A 22,514-nucleotide genomic window follows, 5' to 3' on the forward strand; every position below is an offset into this window, starting at 1 on the left:
GTGGAGTGGCTATTACTAGGGAGAAGGTGCTATTTCAGGAATCACAATCAACAAAATACTTCATTTAATCTAGAAAGTTATTTTTAGAACTAACAATAATCCCCCTTGAATAACAGAATAAATAGTGTATTCTTACCACTAGAAAAGAAGCAGAGACGTATAAACACAGCCATCACATAGCATATTATGAAAAGACTGCTCAGTATGCCATGGGCCTGCAGTAATAATGAAGTTGCAATTCCAAATGTTGTGAAATCTGCAAAATCATCTAATTTGGCCCCTGTAATAAAATGAAAACAGAACAAAATCATATGTGTTGTGTTCAAGAACAAATAGAGATTTATTTTGATGTTTGTCTCAGACAACAGTCAGATCTATAATTATTAAAGATTTACAGTCAGCCAATGTTTGGGGATAGAAAAAAGATAACCTTTCTTGTTCTTCAAATGCTTTGTGACTTAACCATTTCCTGTTATAATTTGAATGAATGAATGAATAAGTGTATTGGCCAAGTATGCAGATACAAGGAATGTGCCTTGGTGCTCCGCTCACAAATGACAACACAAACATACAGTTAACAATTAAGAATAAAGCATAAACATCACCCGGTGCGGCTCGGCTGCGGGACTTAACATCGCCCGGTGCGGCTCGGCTGCGGGACTTAACATCACCCGGTGCGGCTCGGCTGCGGGTCTTTTCATCGCTGGTGCGGCTCGACCACGGGACTTAACATCGCCCGGCGCGGCTCGGCCACGGGATTTAACATCGCCCGGTGCGGCTCGGCCACGGGACATAACATCGCCCGGTGCGGCTCGGCCACGGGACTTAACATCGCTGGTGCGGCTCGACCACGGGACTTTACATCGCCCGGTGCGGCTCGGCCACTGGACTTAGCTGCGCAAGGCTTGGTCGCGGGCCTTTCATCGCCCGGTTCGGCCGCGGGACGTTTCAGCGCCCGGTGCGGGGACTGTGCGGGTCGGTCGGGGACGAGCTGTCTGTCCGTGGGCGTGGGGAAGAGAGTGGAAGTTTTGTTGCCTCCATCACAGTGAGGGGGTGTTTGGAGTCACTGTGATGGACGTTTGTGTTGGGGTTATGTGTCTTGTGTTCTTTTTTTCTATGACTGCTATGTAGTTTCGTTCGGTACTTCGGTGCCGAACGACAAATAAAGCTCTGTTATACCTGTTATCAAACCAATAAGGATACACCATTACGGTCTAAATATGTGGGTGAAAATAAACCAGAGCAAAAAAGAGACTACAGAGTAGAACTACCACTCGTGGAAAAAATTGAGTAGAACTACAACTCGTGGAAAAAAGCTGTTTTTATGTCTGGCTGTGGCTGCTTTGACAGTCTGGAGTCGCCTTCCGGAGGGACGTGCTTCGAAGAGTTTGTGGCCAGGGTGAGAGGGGTCAGAGATTATCTTGCCCGCTCGTTTCTGGCCCTTGCAATGTACAGTTCGACAATGGGGGAAGGCTGCAGCCAACTACCTTCTCAGCTGTGCGAACGATCCGTTGCAGCCTCCGGATGTCGTGCTTGGTGGCTGAGACAAACCAGACAATGATGGAGAAGGTGAGGACGGACTTAATGATAGCAGTATAGAATTGGACCATCATTGCCTGTGACAGATTGTGTTTCTTTAGTTGCCGCAGGAAGTACATCCTCTGTTGGGCCTTTTTGACTGTGGAGTCGATGGTGGCCCCCCATTTAAGGTCCCTAGATATGATGATTCCAAGGAACTTAAATGACTCCACTGATGTGACTGTGGTGTTGTTGATGGTGAGTAGGGGGAGGGGAGGGGGATCTCTTCGAAAGTCTACAATTAGTTCCACTGTCTTGAGAGCATTGAGCTCCAGGTTGTTGCGAGCTAAAGTCCACAAACAGAATCCTGGCATAGGTCCCCTTGTGGTCTAGGTGCTGGAGGATGAAGTGCAGGCCTAGATTGACTGCATCGTCCACCGATCTATTGGCCCTATATGCAAACTGCATGTGGTCCAGCAGGTGGTTTGTGATGTTTTTCAGCTGGGCCAGCACAAGTCTTTCAAAGGTCTTCATGACTACAGAGGTAAGTGCGACAGGCCTGTAGTCATTAAGACCAGTGATCCTTGTCTTTTTGGGTACAGGGACAATAGTGGAGACCTTGAAGCAGGCAGGGACAGTGCAGGTTTGCAGCGACTGGTTAAAAGTGTCTGTGCAGTTGTTCGGCACAAAGCTTGAGGGTAGAGGGGGAAACATTGTCCGGTCCTGGAGATTTCCAACTTTTCTGTTTTCTGAATAGCCTCTCCACCTCTGCAATTTCTATTGTTAAACTGGAGTCATTCTGTGAGGATGTGAAAATTGGTGATTGCAGAGGGGTGGGGAAAAGGGCCAGTCTTTGCAAACTCCAGCCAGTCTCTGAGTAAGTGTGAATTGCTGCTTGGGGAGGAGTGGGTGGGGATGGATCCAGTCTTTGCAAACTGGAGTCAGTCTTTGAGTACGTGTGAAGTGGTGATTGGGGGTGGGGGAGGGGGTCCCAGGGTTATGTTTCTGTTTCTCGAACCTGCAGTAGAACTCATTCAGGTCCTTGGTCAGCTGACGATTGTCCAAGGAGTGGGGGCGCTTTCCTCTTGTACCTGGTGATTTCTTGCAAGCCCTTCCAAACTGAAGGAGTCATTGGCTGAGAACTTGCTCCTCAGTGTCTCAGAGTACCTATCCTTGGCAGTTCTGATTCCTCTTCTCAGCTTGTACTTGGCCTGCCTGTAGAGGTCTGTATCCCCGCTCCTGTAGGCCTCATCTTTTGACTGGCAGAGCTGTCTGAGTTCTGCTGTGAACCAGGGCTTGTTGTTGTTGAACCAGATCCGGGCCTTCATGGGAATCCAACTGTCCTCGCAAAAGCTGACATAGGATATCAGTGTCTGTGTAATCATCGAGGCTTGTGGTTGCTTCCCTGAACACATTCCAATCAGTGCAGTCAAAGCAGGACTTTAGTTTTTCAATGCCCTTGCTTGTCCATCTTTTCGTTGTTCTGACCACAGGGTTAGCAGATTTTAGTTTCTGCCTGTAGGTCGGAATAAGGTGAACTAAACAATGATCGAAGAGACCCAGAGCCGCCCGAGGAACAGAGCGATATGTGCTCTTGATTGAAGTGTAGCAGTGATCAAGTGTCCTCTCCCCTCTGGTTTCAGGTTTCCAGCAAGTGTAGTCTTTTGATTTTCCATTTAACTGTAATTACAAGTTCTGCTTTAAGAACTGTGGAAATATAAATAGAGTAGTGGGCGCAGCTATGATGAATTTGATTGAGTGATTGATGCAGCAGAGTTATTCGGAGCGAAATACAATGGTTCAATGTTCCCAATCTGGTCTCTCATAACATGTTCTACAAATTTCTCCCAAATAATCAATAATCCCTGTTCTAATGTACTTCAGGTATTTTAATGGGCTTTTATTTCATGCTATATATGAATCCCATATATATGCCAAGAAGCCTAAACCTTGTACATACATCTTGACACCTATGCTGGGATATTGTCCCGAGAGATTTTTGTAGCTATTGTGGCGGATCAGGCCACTCCTTGGGTCAGCCCCCTCGTTACGTGACGGACAGGCGAAAGGGGTTAAAAGCCAGACCAAGGGAAGGCGTATCTTATCCCTAGGAGAACTACGCTGTGGGCAGGAGCTCATAGCCTAATAAAAGAATCTTACTAAACACTGCCTGGCGTCTTGCCTTTTCTCTGGCCTCCGCCAGGCCACTACATTGGTGACCTCGACGGACATCACACGTAGTGATGTCAAACGATAATGTGCAACCCGGTCCTGCCGCCCTCGGTCCTGCCGACCTCGAGGCCGTCTCCCTCAAACTCCCGACCCTGTGGACCGAAGAGCCTGAGGTCTGGTTTCAGCAGGCAGAGGCAGTTTGCTGTGCGAGGGGTAACCGTCGACTTGACGAAGTACTTTTATGTCGTCGGCGCCCTGGACCAGGCGACAGCAAGGCGAGTAAAGCCTTACCTTAATGACCCCCCCCGCGGATGACAAATATAAGGGCCTTAAAGAACTCCTTATCAGGAGGTTCGGCCTCAGCGACGCCGAGAGGGCAACTCGCGTTATGAGCCAGGGGGGGCTCGGGGACCGACGGCCGTCGGCCCTCCTGGAGGACATGCTCGCCCTTATGGGCAACCACCCGCCCTGTTTCTTATTCAAGCAGGCCTACCTGCGGCAGCTCCCGGTCGACCTCCGTTCTCAGCTCGCTGAGGACCCCTTCACCGACACGCAGCGGCTGGGCGAGCGTGCTGATCAAATCTGGATGTCCCGTCGGGAGGACCTGGCAGCCCTAGCCGTCTTTTCCGCGGCATCGGAAGGCCAACAGCAAGCTGGGGCCGCCGTCGACCCCGTTTCAGGGCGACCCCCGTGGCGAAATCCGGCCGCCATCGGGCACCCCGGTGCCGGCACGCCCTTCTCGCACGGCCCGCCGACAATTCAGCCAGACGCCACCAGAGGTCGCTGGTGGTCGGCCCAAGCAGCACCACCTCCAATACCGCTGGAGACCACCGGAGGTCGCTGGTGGGCATCCCAGTCTGCACCACCACCGGACACCAGCAAAAGCGGCTGGTGCTATTATCACCGTCGTTGGGGGCCGAACGCCAAGCAATGTCGCCTACCCTGTGCCTTTCCGGGAAACGCGAGGGCCGGCCGTCAGTGATCCCTTCGGCGGCCGGCCAGATCCATCGTGTGTTCGCCCGGGATCGCCGCACCGGGGGTCGGTTCCTCGTCGACACTGGAGCAGAGGTGAGCGTCCTACCTCCTTCCACCGCCGATATCCATACGGGCAAACGCGGCCCCCTCCTCACTGCGGCGAACGGTAGCCCCATCAACACTTACGGGGTCTGCCAGCTCGCCCTTAACTTCGGCGACAGCTGGTTCACGTGGCGGTTCATCATTGCTGATGTTTCCCAGCCGCTGCTGGGCGCCGACATCCTGCGGGCGCATTCCATGCTCGTGGATGTCAGGCGGCAGCGCCTGGTGCACTCCAGCACGCTGAGGCCGGTCTCCCCCAACGTCGGACACCTGTCGTCCGTGGATGCGACGTACGCGCGCATCCTGGCGGACTTCCCGGACATTGTGGAAACCCACTTCTCCTCCTCCGCTCCCAAGCACGGGGTGCAACATCACATCCCCACCACCGGGCCACCCGTGCACGCCCGAGCGCGGCGTCTCGCTCCAGACAAGCTCCGTCTAGCTCGAGAGGAGTTTCATCAGATGGAGTCAATGGGCATCGTGCGCCCTTCCGATAGCCCGTGGGCGTCACCACTCCACTTGGTCCCCAAGGCGGACGGGGGTTGGCGACCGTGCGGGGACTATCGGCGCTTAAATGACGCGACCGTTCCCGACAGGTACCCGGTTCCGCACATCCAGGACTTTAATGCCCACCTGGCCGGAGCATCCGTGTTCTCCAAGGTGGACCTTGTGCGTGGATATAATCAAATCCCGGTCCACCCCGATGACATCCCCAAGACTGCCATCATCACCCCGTTTGGCCTATTCGAGTTCCTACGGATGCCGTTCGGGTTGAAGAACGCCGCACAGGCCTTCCAACGGCTTATGGACTGTGTGTGCCGTGGCCTGGAATTCGTCTTTGTGTACTTGGACGACGTACTCGTGGCCAGCCGCTCAAAGCAGGAGCACTGCACCCACCTCCGCCAGCTGTGTAAACGCCTCAGCGAGTACGGGTTGTCAATCAATACTTCCAAGTGCCGTTTTGGGGTGACGGCCATCGATTTCCTCGGCCATCGGGTGACCCCACAAGGGGTGGTACCTCTTCCGGACAGGGTCGAAGCTGTCCGCCGTTTCCCCCGACCGACCACTGTCAAGGGCCTGCAGGAATTCGTTGGGATGGTCTCGTTCTATCACCGCTTCCTGCCGTCGGTGGCCAGAACTATGCGCCCACTCTTCCACCTCATGGCTGGTCGCCGCAAGGAGGTCGAGTGGGACGACGAAGCAGGAGCGGCCTTTGAGCAGGCTAAGGAGCCCTAGCCAGGGCCACGATGCTCGTCCATCCTAAGGAGGATGCCCCAACCGCCCTGACCGTGGACGCTTCTGAGGTGGCGGTCGGTGCGGTGCTAGAGCAGCACATCGACGGGTGTTGGCGGCCACTCGCCTTCTTTAGCAGGCACCTCAGCGGGGCCCAACAGCATTACAGTGTGTTCGACCGGAGCTCCTCGCCCTCTACCTCGCGGTACGCCACTTTCGATACTTCCTAGAGGGGAGACCCTTCACCGCGTACACAGACCACAAGCCACTCACCTTTGCGTTCGCCAAGGTTTCGGATCCGTGGTCTGCGCGGCAACAGAGACAATTGGCTTATGTGTCGGAATACACCACCTCAATTCGGTTCGTGGAGGGAAAAAACAACAGGGTGGCCGACGCCCTGTCTAGACCCGCGATCCACGCCGTCCTACAAATGGCCGGGGGGATCGACTATTCCGCCCTAGCAGCCGCACAGCTGGGGGACGAGGAGATGGCCGCCTATCGTACAGCCGTGTCCGGCCTGCAGCTGGAGGACATTGTCTGTGGCCCCGGGGATACAACACTGTTGTGCGACACCTCCACTGGCCTGCCTCGGCCCATCGTCCCTGTCGTCTGGCGTCGCAGGGTATTCGAGGTGCTCCACGGGCTGTCTCACCCCTCCATTCGGGCGACGGTGGCCCTTGTATCCTCCCGTTTCATGTGGCACGGGCTGCGTAAGCAGGTCGCACACTGGGCACGCACCTGCATCCCGTGCCAAACTTCAAAAATCCAGCGACACGTGCGTGCGCCTCTGCAAGAGTTTCGTGTCCCTCGGCAGCGCTTCGACCACATTCATGTGGACATCGTGGGGCCGCTGCCGCCGTCCCGGGGCATGACCCACCTCTTCACTGTGGTAGATCGCTTCACGCGGTGGCCGGAGGCCATTCCGCTGGCAGACACCTCGACGGCCACCTGCGCGCGGGCCTTGGCGGCGCACTGGATCGCCCGGTTCGGGGTGCCACTGGACATTACATCCGACCGGGGGCCACAGTTCACTTCGGAACTGTGGTCGGCCATGGCAAGACTCTTGGGTGTCAGCCTACACCACACTACGGCGTACCATCCACAGTCGAACGGGTTGGTGGAACGCTTTCACCGCCAGCTGAAAGCTGCCCTGAAGGCTCGGCTCACGGGCCGAGACTGGATGGACGCCCTGCCGTGGGTTTTGCTGGGGATCCGCACCGCACCCAAGGAGGACTTGGCCTCCTCCTCCGCCGAGTTGGTGTACGGGGCCCCCTTGACGGTTCCCGGGGAGTTCATCCCACCAGCGCAGGGTCGAGTGGAGCAGCCTTCTGACGCCCTGCAACGTCTTCGGCAGACGGTGGGCAGGCTGGCACCTGTGCCCACGTCACGTCATGGGACATTCCAGCCACACGTCCCTGCCGCTCTGGAGGACTGCCAGTTTGTGTTCCTGCGCAGGGACGCACACCGATCACTTCTCCAGCGGCCGTACGAGGGCCCCTTCCGGGTCCTGCAACACGGCTCGGCCACATTCGTTCTGGACATGGGGGGTCGCAGAGAGACTGTTTCGGTCGCACGGCTGAAGCCGGCACACGTGGACATTGATCGGCCGGTGCCGGTTGCACAGCCCCGCCCACGCGGTCGCCCCCCGTCCAAGCTACCCCCTCCAGTGTCTGCTACGACCCCTCCACCTGTCGGTCAGTCGCCGGTCCCTGCGCCGGTCATGGTGCGCACCCGGGCTGGTCGCCTCGTGCGCCCTCCTGTCCGTTTTGTACCTCCGGTTCTTGGGGGGGGGTCCTGTGGCGGATCAGGCCACTCCTTGGGTCAGCCCCCTCGTTACGTGACGGACAGGCGAAAGGGGTTAAAAGCCAGACCAAGGGAAGGCGTATCTTATCCCTAGGAGAACTACGCTGTGGGCAGGAGCTCACAGCCTAATAAAAGAATCTTACTAAACACTGCCTGGCGTCTTGCCTTTTCTCTGGCCTCCGCCAGGCCACTACACTATGTTATATATTTTTTAAGAATTTTGGTGACAATTACATGTCCAAATGGGAATGCATATCCTGCTCAGAGTGGCACACTTTGGCTATAATGGGTTGTCAACTAACAAGTCATACACCACCAACTGTTCATTAATTCTTTAATTAATTTTATTATTCATCCTCTTTCATTATTTAATCACTTCAGATTTCATTATACTACATACATTGTAATGGAAAAATGCAAGGCTCTATTCCTTGGAGGCTGTAAAATGTATATGTGGAAACTCAGTCCTTATCTATAGCTTCACCTTACCTAGGAAACTGAGCAAACAAGTGACGACAGTAACCTGTTCAGGCTGCTGATTAACCTTAAAAATAATCAATTATGTCCTTTTCTTCTGTCCTGTAGAAGTAACGTATTTGACTTATAAACCACAACAATACCAAGGAAATTCCAAAAGCAATCGGAGTGGGCAAAACGTGTTCCTGTCTGGAAACCTGTATACATCTTTTTCATTGTAGAGTTCCTGATGTGAATCCAGTCTAATTCATAAGTTTAGGTCTCTCTTTGATGTGTCTGGTACAGAGGAAGTCACACATGAAGGAGGAAGCTGAATTAGTGCTAGTGTGATAAATGCATTTGCATTTTGGAAAATGGCATGGGCAGTCTGATCTTGAGTCCTTGGCTGAAAATATTCGATGGCAATCAAGCAAGGCAGAAAGCTTCATATTCTGGAAGGAAAATCCCTTTGAATTGGAAGCAGTGAATTACTCATCTTTGCCTCCAATTAGATGTTAAATATAGAAGATAATTAAATCTGTAGTAAACAATCTCATTATAATGACCAACAGTCTCTTAGTCACTTGCAACTCATTTTAGCTCCAGTGTCACTAAAAATTGGCTTGTTGGGGTTAAGTTAATCTTGCCGCACTGTGCTGATTTTGCCGTTAAGTGTTCTTCTGTAGAATCAGAATATTTTAACAATCAAAACAAATTTAAGTAGCTTGACTTCAAACAAATTCCTAATTTGTTGGTAGTATGTGAATGGAGTTATCATTCATAATAGTGGCAATGTGAAAACTCCACAGTTGTACCCCACATTAACTGCTTCAAGAGATATATAAATCCTTTTAGTAAAAAGATTTTTAACTGCCATTAAAGTTCTTTGATTTCCAGTCTCATTATTAGCATTATCATCATATCATCATATCATATATATACAGCCGGAAACAGGCCTTTTCGGCCCTCCAAGTCCGTGCCGCCCAGCGATCCCCTTACATTAACACTATCCTACACACACTAGGGACAATTTTTTACATTTACCCAGCCAATTAACCTACATACCTGTACGTCTTTGGAGTGTGGGAGGAAACCGAAGATCTCGGAGAAAACCCACGCAGGTCACGGGGAGAACGTACAAACTCCTTACAGTGCAGCACCCGTAGTCAGGATCGAACCTGAGTCTCCGGCGTTGCATTCACTGTAAAGCAGCAACTCTACCGCTGCGCTACCGTGCCGCCATTATAACTGTAAAGGTACATGAGCAGTTGCTATTTGGGACTTACTATTCTCGTTAACAACAAATGGTGCAATCCTGGTCACATCACTGTTAAGGAGCATGTGTGTAGCCTGGACATTGAACTGATGGCTGCGGGTCTCCGTCCATACTGTTTGTCCAGGGAATTCTCACAAGCCATTGTGGTGGTTGTTTACATTCCTCTGTCCGCCAATCCGCTGTGCACGAGTGACATCATCCACACAGTCATCATGAGACTCCAGACACCACACCCGAGTGCTCTCATCGCAATCTGGGGGGATTTCAACACGTGACTTTGGACGCTACCCTGCCCACTTTCACTCAGTTTGTTGACTGTCCCACCAGGGATATGAAAACATTGGACCTGCGGTATGCCAGCGTCAAAGAGACTTACAGCTCCATAGCCCTTCCGGCACTGGAACTATCCGACCACAACCCGCTTCACCTTCTACCCATGTATAGGCCAATGGTCCAGAGGCTGCCTGTGACCACAAGGTCAGTGAGGAGGTGGTCACAGGAGGCCTGTGACATCTACAGGGCTGTTTTGAGGTCACAGACTGGGACGCACTCTGTAGTCCCCATGGAGAGGACACTGATGGACTCGTGGACTGTGTTACCAGTTACATAAATTTCTGTGTGGATAATGTGTCTCTGAGGAGACTTTACAACAACAAGCTCTGGGTCACCAGTGACATAAAGACCCTTCTCAATCAGAAGAAGGTGGTCTTCAGGAATGGTGACATGGAGGAGGTGAATCATGTATAGAAAGATCTGAAGGTGAGACAGGACAAGGACAACTACAGGAGGAAGCTGGAGCTCAAACTTCAGCCGAACAACACGAGTGATGTGTGGAGCAGTATGAAGAGCATCACAGGCTACAAGATGACCAGTGGCCTGGGGAGGGAAAGCAATCAGGTCTGGGCCTACGAGCTAAACCTGTTTTTTCACAGATTTGATGGAGGGGCCTCTGCCCACCCTCCCCCCTGCTCCCCGAGAATCTCCCCCTCAATCTCCCAAGTCCACTTCCCCTGCCCTTTCTTTGTCGCACCTGACCATCAAGGCTGTGCAGGTGAGGAAAGAGCTGAGCAGACTCCACCCAGGCAAAGTCGCAGGTCCTGATTGTGTCAGCGCTAGGGTACTCGAGGCATGTGCCAGCCACGCTGGAGTACACCAGCACATCTTCAACCCGAGCCTGGAGAGGGTTCATGTGATGCGAAAGACATGCTACCTGGTTCCTGTACCAAAGAGGACGTCCCAGCTCCTCCAATTACTACAGACTGGTGGCATTGACCTCATGAAGTCCCTGGAGAGGCTGGTGCAACCCCTGGTTAAACCCTGCTTGGACCCCCTGCAGTTCGCCTACCAAACAAATGTAGGGGTTGAGGACGCCATCATCCATTTGCTCCATCGTTCCTATGCTCACCTGGATAAGCCAAGAAGCACTGTGAGTCATATTTTTTTACTCCTAAAGTGCTTTTAACACCATCTGGCCTGCACTACCAGGGAGCAAAGTGACAAAGATGTGGGTGGATGCTCCAATGGTGTCCTGGATCACCAACTACCTGACTGGACGACCACAGTGTGTGAGGCTACAGAACTGTTTATAGGACAAGGTAGTGAGCAACACAGGGGCCGGCCGGTCCTCTCTTTCTTGTTCACCATCTACACCTCGGACTTCCGATACAATTTGGGACTCCTGCCACCTACAGAAGTTTTCGGATGACACTGTAATTGTGGGCTATGTAGGAAAATAACTGCAGATGCTGGTACAAATTGAAGGTATCACAAAAAGCTGGAGTAACTCAGCAGGAAACATGTTCCCAATGTTGGGGGAGTCCAGAACAAGGGGCCACAGTTTAAGAATAAGGGGTAGGCCATTTAGAACGGAGATGAAGAAGAACTTTTTCAGTCAGAGAGTGGTGAAGGTGTGGAATTCTCTGCCTCAGAAGGCAGTGGAGGCCAGTTCGTTGGATGCTTTCAAGAGAGAGCTGGATAGAGCTCTTAAGGATAGCGGAGTGAGGGGGTATGGGGAGAAGGCAGGAACGGGGTACTGATTGAGAGTGATCAGCCATGATCGCATTGAATGGCGGTGCTGGCTCGAAGGGCTGAATGGCCTACTCCTGCACCTATTGTCTATAGGTCAGGCAGCATCTCAGGAGAGAAGGAATGGGTGACGTTTCGGGTCCTTCTTCAGACTTCTGAAGAAGGGTCTCGACCTGAAACGTCACCCATTCCCTCTCTCCTGAGATGCTGCCTGACCCGCTGAGTTACTCCAGCTTTTTGTGATACCTGCAATTGTAGGCTGCATCAGTGAGGGGAGGGAATCTGAACACAGGTGTAGTCAACGACTTTATTGAGTGGTGTGGACTGAATCACCTGCAGCTCAACACCGATAAGATTCAAGTTTAAGTTCAAGTTTATTTGTCACATACACATACACGATGTGCAGTGAAATGAAAGTGGCAATGCCTGCGGATTGTGCAAGAAACAAATTACGATTTCAGCATATAAATTAAAATTAATACAGAAAAGAAAATTTAGTCCCTGTAATTATAATAGTTAACAGTCCTGATGGCCTGTGGGAAGAAACTCCATCTCATCCTCTCCGTTTTCACAGCATGACAGTGGAGGCGTTTGCCTGACGGTAGCAGCTGGAACAGTCCGTTGCTGGGGTGGCAGGGGTTCCTCATAATCTTGCTTGCTCTCGATCTGCACCTGTATAGGTCCTGCAGGGGGGCGAGTGTAGTTCCCATGGTGCGTTCTGCCGAACGCACTAGTCTCTACAGGGCCTTCCTGTCCTGGGCAGAGCTGTTCCCAAACCAGACTGTGGTGTTGCCGGACAGGATGCTCTCTACAGCCCCAGAATAGAAGCATTGAAGGATCCTCAGAGACACTCTGAATTTCCTCAGCAGTCTAAGATGGTAAAGGCGCTGCTTTGCCTTACCCACCAGTGCGGCAATGTGTGTTGTCCATGTCAGATCCTCTTTGATGGGGACTCCCAGGTATTTAAAGCTGCTCACCCTATCCACAGTAGACCCATTTATTTCCAGTGGCGTGTACGTCCTTGGATGTTGAGCCCTTCTAAAGTCCACAATCAGCTCCTTAGTTTTTGTGACATTCTAGAGAAGGCTGTTGTCCCGACACCAGAGTGCCAGATCAGCCACCTCCTCTCGGTAGGCCTTCTCATCGTTGTCGGAGATCTGACCCACCACCACAGTGTCATCAGCAAACTTGATGGAGTTTGAGCTGAACCGGGCCACACAGTCATGTGTGTACAGGGAGTACAGTAGGGGGCTAAGGATGCAACCCTGGGGGGGATCCTGTGTTCAGGGTGAGGGGGCTAGATGTGTGTTCCCCCATCCTGACCACTTGGGGCCTGGCGGTGAGAAAGTCCAGGACCCAGGCGTTAGTGGAGGACTTAAGGACGAGGGAGTTAGTGGAGGACTTAAGGACGAGAGGAACACCCCTGTCTCCATCAAGGGTGTGGATGTGCAGTTTACCAAGCAATACAAGTACCTTGGAGTTTACCTGGACAGTAAACTGGACTGGTCCAGGAACACTGAAGCACTGTATAAGGGATAGAGCTGCCTGTACTTTCTGAGGGGGCTCTGCTCTTTCAACATCTGCAGTAAGATGCTGCAGATGTTCTACCAATCGGTGATGGCCAGTGCCATCTTCTTCGCTGTCGTGTGCTGGGGGTAACAGGGTGAAGACCACAGACGCCAACAAATTAACAAGCTCATCAGGGAGGCTGGCTCTATCCTAGGGATGGAGTTAGATTCACTGGAGATGGTCTTGGAGGAGAGGATGCTCCTCAAACTACGGAGCATCTTGGACAATAGAGCTCACCCCCCCCCCCCCATGACGCACTGGTCAACCTGAGGAGCTCCTTCAGTAACATACTGGTTCCACCAAGATGCAGCACAGAATGCCACAGGGGATCCTTTTTCCCTGTGGCTATCAAACTGTACAACTCCTCCCCCTCTGTTGAGGGATAGACTGACTCCACTCTTTCCTCCCCCTCCTCCCCCCCCCCCCCCCCCCCCCCCCCAATCTTTGCACGTCCCAAATCCTGGACTTTCTACTCGTCACTTTAATTTCATGTATCTTGTGTTTTATGACTGTCGACAGACCAATTTCTCTCCTGGGATAAGTAAGGTTCTATCGTATTGTATTTACAGCAAATCTGGCAATCTGACAGTTTAGTAGTTCTGGACTGTGAAGTTTTCATACTTTTTGATGTTACAAACACATTTGTTTAAAAAAAAAAATAGTATCATAAATTCTCCATTGAACTAAGTATCAGGACAGCATTGGAACTGGGGCTTGGTGAATCTTGTGTAACTGCGGGCACCTCCAAGCAGGGGAAACATTATTTGGTAAGCCAATTGCTGAGCAATCTGAATGGTTAGATAACAGATTATCAGTTTCACTCATTGGATGCCAAAATTTGTTGATTGCATCAGAATATAGCGTGGACTGTAATATTTTAGGTTTAGTACTCTATCATAGTGTAACTAGGTACAATATTATTTCTTTCAACAGATTATTGATGAACACAAAATACAAAACTGTCTAATTTGAGGTAAATTAATATATGCCTCTAACATTGTCTCAATAAATAATTACTCAGTATTATTTGGATAGCTGTAATTGAAAGGACTAAATGCCTACTGAAATCTGAACTTACCAAGTGCAGAACAAGCATTAAGTTGTCGAGCAACAGCTCCATCAGCCAGATCAAGAAGAAATCCAAAAAGGATAAACCAACAAGCGTACAAGTGCTGCCTATAGAGTAATAATGGAATCTTTTTAATTCAGTACTTATGTTAATGAATACCATAGTTAGCATCATGTTTAAGACCAAAACGTTTTCATTGTTGTACTATTATTATAATTTGCTTGTATTGTCACTGTTGTTTTTCACATCCTTTTATCAATAACAATACTCTAAGAAACAACTGTTATAATACAATTCTTAACATTTAACTAGTGTCTTGCAAGTCATGAAAAATGGCCCATTAAATCAATGTTCTAACCGATTTATTCCCAACTGATCCAGATCTTGAAGTAAACTTAGATATCCATTCTCACTTGGATATCCTTTTCACCCCAGTCATTTCCTCTTCTCCACTCTCCCGTCACAGAGGATACAAAAGCTGGAAAGCACGTACCACCAGACTCAGGAACAACATCTTACCGTGTTGTCAGGCATCGTAAGATGTTCCAACCTATTTCATTGTGGACGCTGGACTTTCTCTGTGAATGTTACAATGCTGTAAAACTATATGCTACACCTTGGTATTTCTCCCCTTGCACTACTTGTTCTACTTGTGTATATAGCTTGATTAAACTCATGCATACTATTATCGGATTTATTTGGGTAGCATGCAAACGAAAGCCTCATGCTGTGCCTTGTTATACGTGAAAATAATAAACCAATATCAAAATCTGTTTCACCTGCATGGGCTGCTGGATCCATGGATGGAAGTGGAAGAGGTGTTGGAACAGGTGTTACAATCTAGGGAAAGGTGCCTGGGGAGGGGGCGGGAAGGGACAAGCAAAACAAGGAGTTGCAGAGGGAGTCGTTCTACAGAAAGAGACGGGGAAGGAAAGATATGATTGATGGAGGAATCACATTGTAGGTGGTGGAAATGTCAGAAAATGATATGCTGGATACCAAGTGGTAAGGCGAAAGGTGAGGACCAGGGGAACTCTATCCCTGTTCCATCTGCGGGGGGGGGGGGGGGGGGGGAGCGAGAGCAGAACTATAAATTGCAGAAGGGACCTAGGTTCAGATATGCATTTGAGACAGTTATTCTAAGTGCAATAGGTAGCATTTATTTGTGATGAGTAGTTTGAGAACGTTAGGCTTCAGACACATTGCTACTCAGTTAGAAATCACCCAGACTTCCTAATCACACTGCAGGATTTAGTTTGCTGCCCCTAGCACTTTTTTCTCCACTCCTGTTGCTTCTTCTGCCAAGATGTTCTAGTTTTTCTTTACTTCCTGCTCATGCTGGAAGCCTAGTGGGACTTCGGTTGGCATCCATTTCTTGCAATCCAAATGTCTTAATGCAAATGGCAATGTCCATTCTTCTGTTAAACCAAACATCCCATGTAAGCTACACTCATTGCTTTTGGGAGATGCAGCAACTTGATATAGCAGGATGGTAACCAATCAGCATATGAAATGAAATATCATCATGGTCGAAATGCACACAAGACAAAGGTACTCAATTGATGAGATGTGTGTATTGACCTCTAATTACAGTGCCCTCCATAATGTTTGGGCCAAAGACCCATCATTTATTTTGTTGCCTCTGTACTCCACAATTTGAGATTTGTAATAGAAAAAAAAAATCACATGTGATTAAAGTGCACATTGTCAGATTTTATTAAAGGCCATTTAAATACATTTTGGTTTCACCATGTAGAAATTCCAGCTGTGTTTATACATAGTCTCCCCATTTCAGGGTACCATAATGTTTGGGACACATGGCTTCACAGGCATTTGTAATTGCTCAGGTGTGCTTAATTACCTCCTTCATGCAGGTCTAAGAGCTCTCAGCACCTAGTCTTTCCATCATCTTTGGAAACTTTTATTGCTGTTTATCAACATGAGGATCAAAGTTGTGCCAATGAAAGTCAAAAGAAGCCATTATGAGACTGAGAAACAAGAATAAAACTGTTAGACATCAGCCAAACCTTATCAGGCTTACCAAATCAACTGTTTGGAACATTGTTAAGAAGAAAGAGAGCACTGGTGAGCTTACTAATCGCAAAGGGACTTGCAGGCCAAGGAAGACCTCCACAGCTGATGTCAGAAAAATTCTCTCTATAATAAAAGAAAAATACCCAAACACCTGTCCGACAGATCAGAAATACTCTTCAGGAATCAGGTGTGGATTTGTCAATGACCGCTGTCCGCAGAAGACTTCATGAACTGAAATACAAAGGCTACACTGCAAGATAGCAAACCACTGGTTAGTTGCAAAAATAGGATGGCCAGGTTATAGTTTGCCAAGAAGTACTTAAAAGAGCAACCACAGTTCTGGAAAGAAAGGTTTAGTGGACAGATGAGACGAAGCTTAACGTATATCAGAGTGATGGCAAAGTATGGAGGAGAGACAGAACTGCCCCAAGATCCAAAGCATACCACCTCATCTGTGAAACACGGTGGTGGGAATGTTATGGCCTGGGCATGTATGGCTGCTGAAGGTATTGGCTCACTTATCTTCATTGATGATACAACAGCTGATGGTAGTAGCATAATGAATTCTGAAGTGTATAGACACATCCTATATCTGGTCAAGTTCAAACAAATGCCTCAAACTCATTGGCTAGCGATTCATTCTACATCAAGACAATGATCCCAAACATGCTGCTAAAGCAACAAAGGAGTTTTTCAAAACTACAAAATGGTCAATTCTTGTGTGGCCAAGTCAATCACCCGATTTGAACCCAATTGAGCATGCCTTTAATAGGCTGAAGAGAAAACTGAAGGGTACTAGCCCCCAAAACAAGCATAAGCTAAAGATGGCTGCAATACATGCCTGGCAGAACATCACCAGAGAAGACATCCAGCAACTGGTGATGTCCATGAATCGCAGACTTCAAGCAGTCATTGTATGCAAAGGATCGGCACCAAAATACTAAACATGACTACTTTCATTTACATGACATTGCTGTGAAAGAGTTAATGGCTATTAACTTGACCATTGTCTGCAAACCTGTTTGTACGCTTTTGTAGCTATATTGTTGAAAGTGGAGAAATACTTATGGCTCATTTGGATGTGACTGATAACTAACTAAAACTTTAATTATTGGAAAAACCACAGAACATAACAATTATTGGAATAAGTTAAGGACTGACGGAGGATGACGTTAAACGACAAGGGAAAGCACGAAGAAAACAGGGGACTGATAAGAGCTGTTCCAATAAACGAGAACTAATATCAAGTAAAAACCAGACAAGTCCATGTACGGTCAGGTTAAAGTTGACTTTGCAGAACTCGTAAGGCTCTTTGTGCTGTATAAAGATCCAGCCAGAATGCTGTATCTTTGAGTGGATCCATGAGGAACTGCTAGTACGCAAGCGTACTGGCTGCAAATCTCCCACTCCCGTCTGACAATAAATTAAAGCTTGGCTTACCTTTAACCGTTTGTGTTGTCTGTTTTAAGTAGCGAACTTTAACAGCTGTGTCCCAAACATTATGGTGTCCTGAAATGGGGGGACTATGTATAAACACTGCTGTAATTTCTACATGGTGAAACCAAAATGTATAAAAATGGCCTTTATTAAAATCTGACAATATGCACTTTAACCACATGTGATTTTTTCCATTACAAATCTCAAATTGTGTACAGAGGCAAATAAATAAATGATGGGTCTTTGTCCCAAACATTATGGAGTGGATTGTATGTGACAGCAAATCACAAAATATGAAAATAAACACCGTAGCATCAAAAACAGCACATTTGACACCCAATTTCTCCCCCTTCCCCTTACTTCAGAAAACTCAACTCTACTTATGTACATCTCGGTGCACACAGATTTTAATTGATTGCCTACATCTTCGTATTTCTTCATGGGCTGCTGAACCCCCCCCCCCCCTTTTTAACTTTCGCTGGCCTTATGATCCTTTTAATATAACTTACATTCAGCCTCTTACACTTGACTTGTACAACTAAGTTCCTTTTGGGCATAATTTACAATTGGTGCTTCAATAAAAAACTTTTTGAAAGATTGAAATGTATATTCAAATTGAATATAATAAAATTAATATCTACAGGAAGCATACACAATAAGGAGATCTTAATGCTTACCCATTTAAGGTACATAGAATTGAAGAAAGTCCCATCACAAGATTTGAGAGAGAAAGTACGTTGGCAGCATTCTTGCATGCAAAGTCTTGAATCTGGACTCGGCCCGCCTGCTCACTAAGAAACAACTTCTTAGCATCGTGAAAAATACCTAAAGGCAAAAGTTTAATCAATCAGGTAACCACAGAATTAATTCTACGAAAGTTTTCTAGAATATTTTCAAAGTGCAGATTTGTTTGGTAAAGAGAAGAAAACAAACAAAAAGACAATATTGCAAGGATTATAAGTTCCTTAATTTAATAAATGAAAGTGAAAGTTTGTTCAGATATAATGTAACTTGGTCTACCTGAAAGATTGTGGACAAGCAATACATTTCTGGATTTGGATCAATGTAGACATTTCTTCCCCATCAACATAAAGGGCTCAAAATGACCAGCTGAAGACCTGCTGTTAGTCCATTAACATCAATGACTGAGTTCATGAATGTGGAAGGACTTGTTAGCTATCATCTGAGGTGAACAAATAAACGAAATGTGTAAAGGCACATAGCCCAAGGGAAACTTTATAGAATATTATTCAATGATAGTATGTCAGAAAAGGGCCTGACAAAGGATCAATAGAAATATATTTGCCGTGAAACAAAGGGCAAACCTAAATTATATTTTAAAGGGCCATATTTTTGATGGACCAAGAATGGGTATGTGGTTAAACAATCCAATAGGGATGTCATGATATGATTTAATATTCTGATATTCTCGTTAGTTTTTGCATCAATGTCACAAAAGGATTCATTCATAATCATCTACTGCCATTGGAATTCAGAAGATTCTCCTAAAAAATGTTGACCTTGATAAAGAAAGCCCATATGGTAATCTTAATCTTTTATGGATGCACCAGTGCTAGATTTGGGTATTGAATGAATTTGTCTGTTTGAACATACTGGTGAATGCAACAAAGAGTTGTATAACAGATTGATATCAGTATATGTAAATTTCAAGACATCCCTACCTTGTAAGCTTGTCCAATACAATCTCAATATTGCAAAAAATAGCAGAACAGTTTTGAAAGTGCATTTGTTGCGATTGTTCCTTTAAACCAGGATGTCCTGGGTCAAAAACCTTAAATTCTTTGTAATGGCTGTGGGCATTATTTGGTGAATCCAGGCCTGTCATCAATACATAACAATTGTGGATGTCTGAAATTGATTAGTTTGCCTCCGTGTTTGATGGGCACTAAATAAATGTTGAGCCCCAGTATTTAATGTTAAAACAATAATCCCTTTTGGACAATAAACTTGGATAAATGGGAGCTAAATGGCAAAAGCAGACTAATAAAAGAAAAAAAAATTTAGGCCTCATACATTCCATGCAGAAGAACTGAAATCTCAAACTTTGTGATAACTAAACTAATTAGAAATTATTGGAATTAATTTTTAGTTAAGTTCAATTAAGATGTTTAACCTTCTTCCATTCAAAAAATAAATATTCCACAAAACTGTGAACCAGAGGAAAGAAATAACATTTGTACACTTAATTAAAATGGCAATAATAGTTAATAGTTCTTAACATTTCTGTTCAGTTAAAATTGTATTTAACCTACAAGTTGATATGCATTGTTGAGGAGAAAACTCTTGGCTCCCAATAAATTATATTTTATATTATTTTTATTTTCTCCAATATCTGGTTCCTAGGACTAAGTGATAGTTATCATTCCAGTTAAGCATTAAATATGTCAGTGGATGGCTCACCTTTCCTTGCATTCTCCATCTATTGTTGGATAACTTAAAGCCTTTTGGTAGCATGTGTTGACAGTGGATACATGAAACCAAGGAAACTACACTAAAATTGGAAACATTTACAAGTGGTTAAATAAAGCTACTCTGATTGAACTAAAATCAGTAAACACTAATCTTTTGTCACCAAGCTCAGATAATTATTTTAAAATAAATGTCACAGGTTTTGCTACTTTGGAATCAAAATTCAATCAACTACATTACGGAACCACACAGTTGGTATAATAAATGCAGTTATTTTACTTTAAAAATATTAAAATGTGTTGAGTTACTGCATGCATCAAGCTGCCGAAAATGGTAAGAGTAAAATACCTCCCTTTAAGGTCTGTAAATAATGGAAGGCTAATTGAAATAGTAAATTGAAATGATTTCACTCTGTCTAACTTATTATGTTAAAATTAAGCTACCAACAGGACATTAAAACAAAAGCACCTAAATTCCTATTTAGTGAAGCAGTATGCAAACTAATTTGGTAGCAGTATAGAAACATTACAACAGTTTCAGAGGGGAGGAAAACAGAATTGGATGTCAACAGGTGATGTAAACTAATTTGGCAACAGTACAGAAACATTACAGCAGTTTCAGAGGGGAGGAAAATAGAATTGGATACCAACAGGTGATGCCACAGATGATCATGTAGGTGTATATCCTGGCCATTTTTGGAACATAATTTAAAGAGAATTTTAGATGAGATAAAGAGGTAAAAAATAAATTGATACAGCAATATTGGTTAAGGAAAGGATATAGTTGTAAGGATTGGTAACATGCTAAAAAATAAATAAAAATCAGCTGAAATAGGCTGAAGGGAAAAAAGTTATTGATAGGACTGTGCTAGTCTTTCAAATAGTCAGAGGTGGATCGATGAACTGATTATGTATGGAAATTTCAGGGATGTGGAAAAATAACAAGGCAGAAAGGTGGGGATTTCAACCACACTCACACCAACTGCCATAGTAAAAATGTACAAGTATATAATTTTTAAAATGCATTTAATCAATATGTAGAAAGCCAAATAAGACAATGATTCTCAATTTTGAGGAGTAAAACTAGGAAAGGAAAGCAATGGAAAAACTTTTCAGAAGCAGCAATCATAGTTTTGTTTTTGGTTTAGAAATGTTATAGGAAATAGACGACAGACCTGAAGTAAAACTTATGTGGAGACAAGTCCAATTTTTATCAGATTAGATATGATTTGGGAGAAATGGATCACAGGTGCTACTTCAGTTAGGGGTATTCAAGGAAGAGACAGTGACAATCATGCTCCCAATAAAATAAGAGGAATAAACAAGATAGGATAAGGCAAAAATGGGAAATTATGACAAATACTGAAAGTGAAGATCTGGTGAAAACCCCGAGATGTATGGAAATACATGGGTGAAATTTAGGGAAAAAAAAGGATGCCAAAATGCAGACATGAAAAAAAAATTGGCAGGTCTAATCAAAGAAAGCATTATGGTGTTTTCAATATGAAAGCCAAAAGAACAAGAGTAGGTCCATTTGAGGCCAAAACAGAAGCTTATGTATGGCACCTTAGGGACTTTTAATGATTGACGAGCTTTGTTCTGTTCGGTTCTGCAGGGCCAATATTTGGGTCCTTGATCAGAGAGATCTGAGAATTTATCTTACAGGTATAAACTTACATACTGCGATCATGATTAAGAAGTCTGTCAGTGATACCAAAATTAACATTACAAGACATGTGGACAGATATATTGATAGGAATGGCCAAATGCAGGCAAGTTTACTTGGACCATTTCCGACATCTCCCTACCGTTTCTAGATCTCACAGTCTCCATCACAGGAGACAAACTATCGACTGACATATATTACAAACCCACTAACTCCCATAGCTATCTAGACTACACTACTTCCCACCCCGCATCCTGTAAGGACTCTATCCCCTACTTCCAGTCTACGCCGCATCTGCACCCAGGATGAGATGTTCCATACCAGGTCATCGGAGATGTCCTCATTCTTTAGGGAACGGGGTTTCCCCTCTTCCATTACAGATAAGGCTCTCACTAGGGTCTAGATTTCTAAAAATGTTTTCTCAGTATGCCAACTAGGTCAGCATGGACAAGATGGGCCAAAGGGTCTGTTTCCATGCTATATAGGTCTGTAACTGACTATTACAGTTGATCTTAAGGGAGAAGTTTGAAAGTTGCAGGTAAATATCAACAGACTAGTTAGGTGGTATAAAAGTGGAAATGGAATTCAACTGGGACAAATGTGAGATTAGGAAGAATCTCATGGACAAAAATGTGCTATAAATGGCAATATATAATAAATGTGGTGGAACAGAAAAATCTTGAAATTCCTATCTAGAGATCTGTCAGGAGCAGTAGTATGACAGTTAAAGAGGCTTGTTTGATACGTTAC

General features: G+C 46.3%; 1 protein-coding gene across 13 annotated transcripts in view; it reads right to left on the reverse strand.

Annotated features, from left to right (window-relative positions):
• Positions 1–22,514, reverse strand: part of tmem269 (transmembrane protein 269) — a 78,571-nt gene that overhangs the window by 18,187 nt on the left and 37,870 nt on the right. For 7 of the 13 annotated variants that reach the window (XM_078425656.1, XM_078425655.1, XM_078425667.1 and 4 more), the window contains 3 exons: positions 18,347–18,494; positions 14,208–14,305; positions 137–280 (listed from right to left, as the gene is read on the reverse strand). In XM_078425656.1, the coding sequence (XP_078281782.1) occupies positions 137–280; positions 14,208–14,305; positions 18,347–18,494 (390 nt within the window). Of the gene's footprint in view, positions 1–136; positions 281–14,207; positions 14,306–18,346; positions 18,495–18,689; positions 18,853–20,090; positions 20,182–22,514 lie in introns of all 13 variants that reach the window. The other 6 variants (XM_078425664.1, XM_078425662.1, XM_078425661.1 and 3 more) reach the window with 2 other exon arrangements.

Source organism: Rhinoraja longicauda, chromosome 30 (genome assembly GCF_053455715.1).
Source record: "Rhinoraja longicauda isolate Sanriku21f chromosome 30, sRhiLon1.1, whole genome shotgun sequence".
Taxonomy (NCBI): Eukaryota; Metazoa; Chordata; class Chondrichthyes; order Rajiformes; family Arhynchobatidae; genus Rhinoraja; species Rhinoraja longicauda.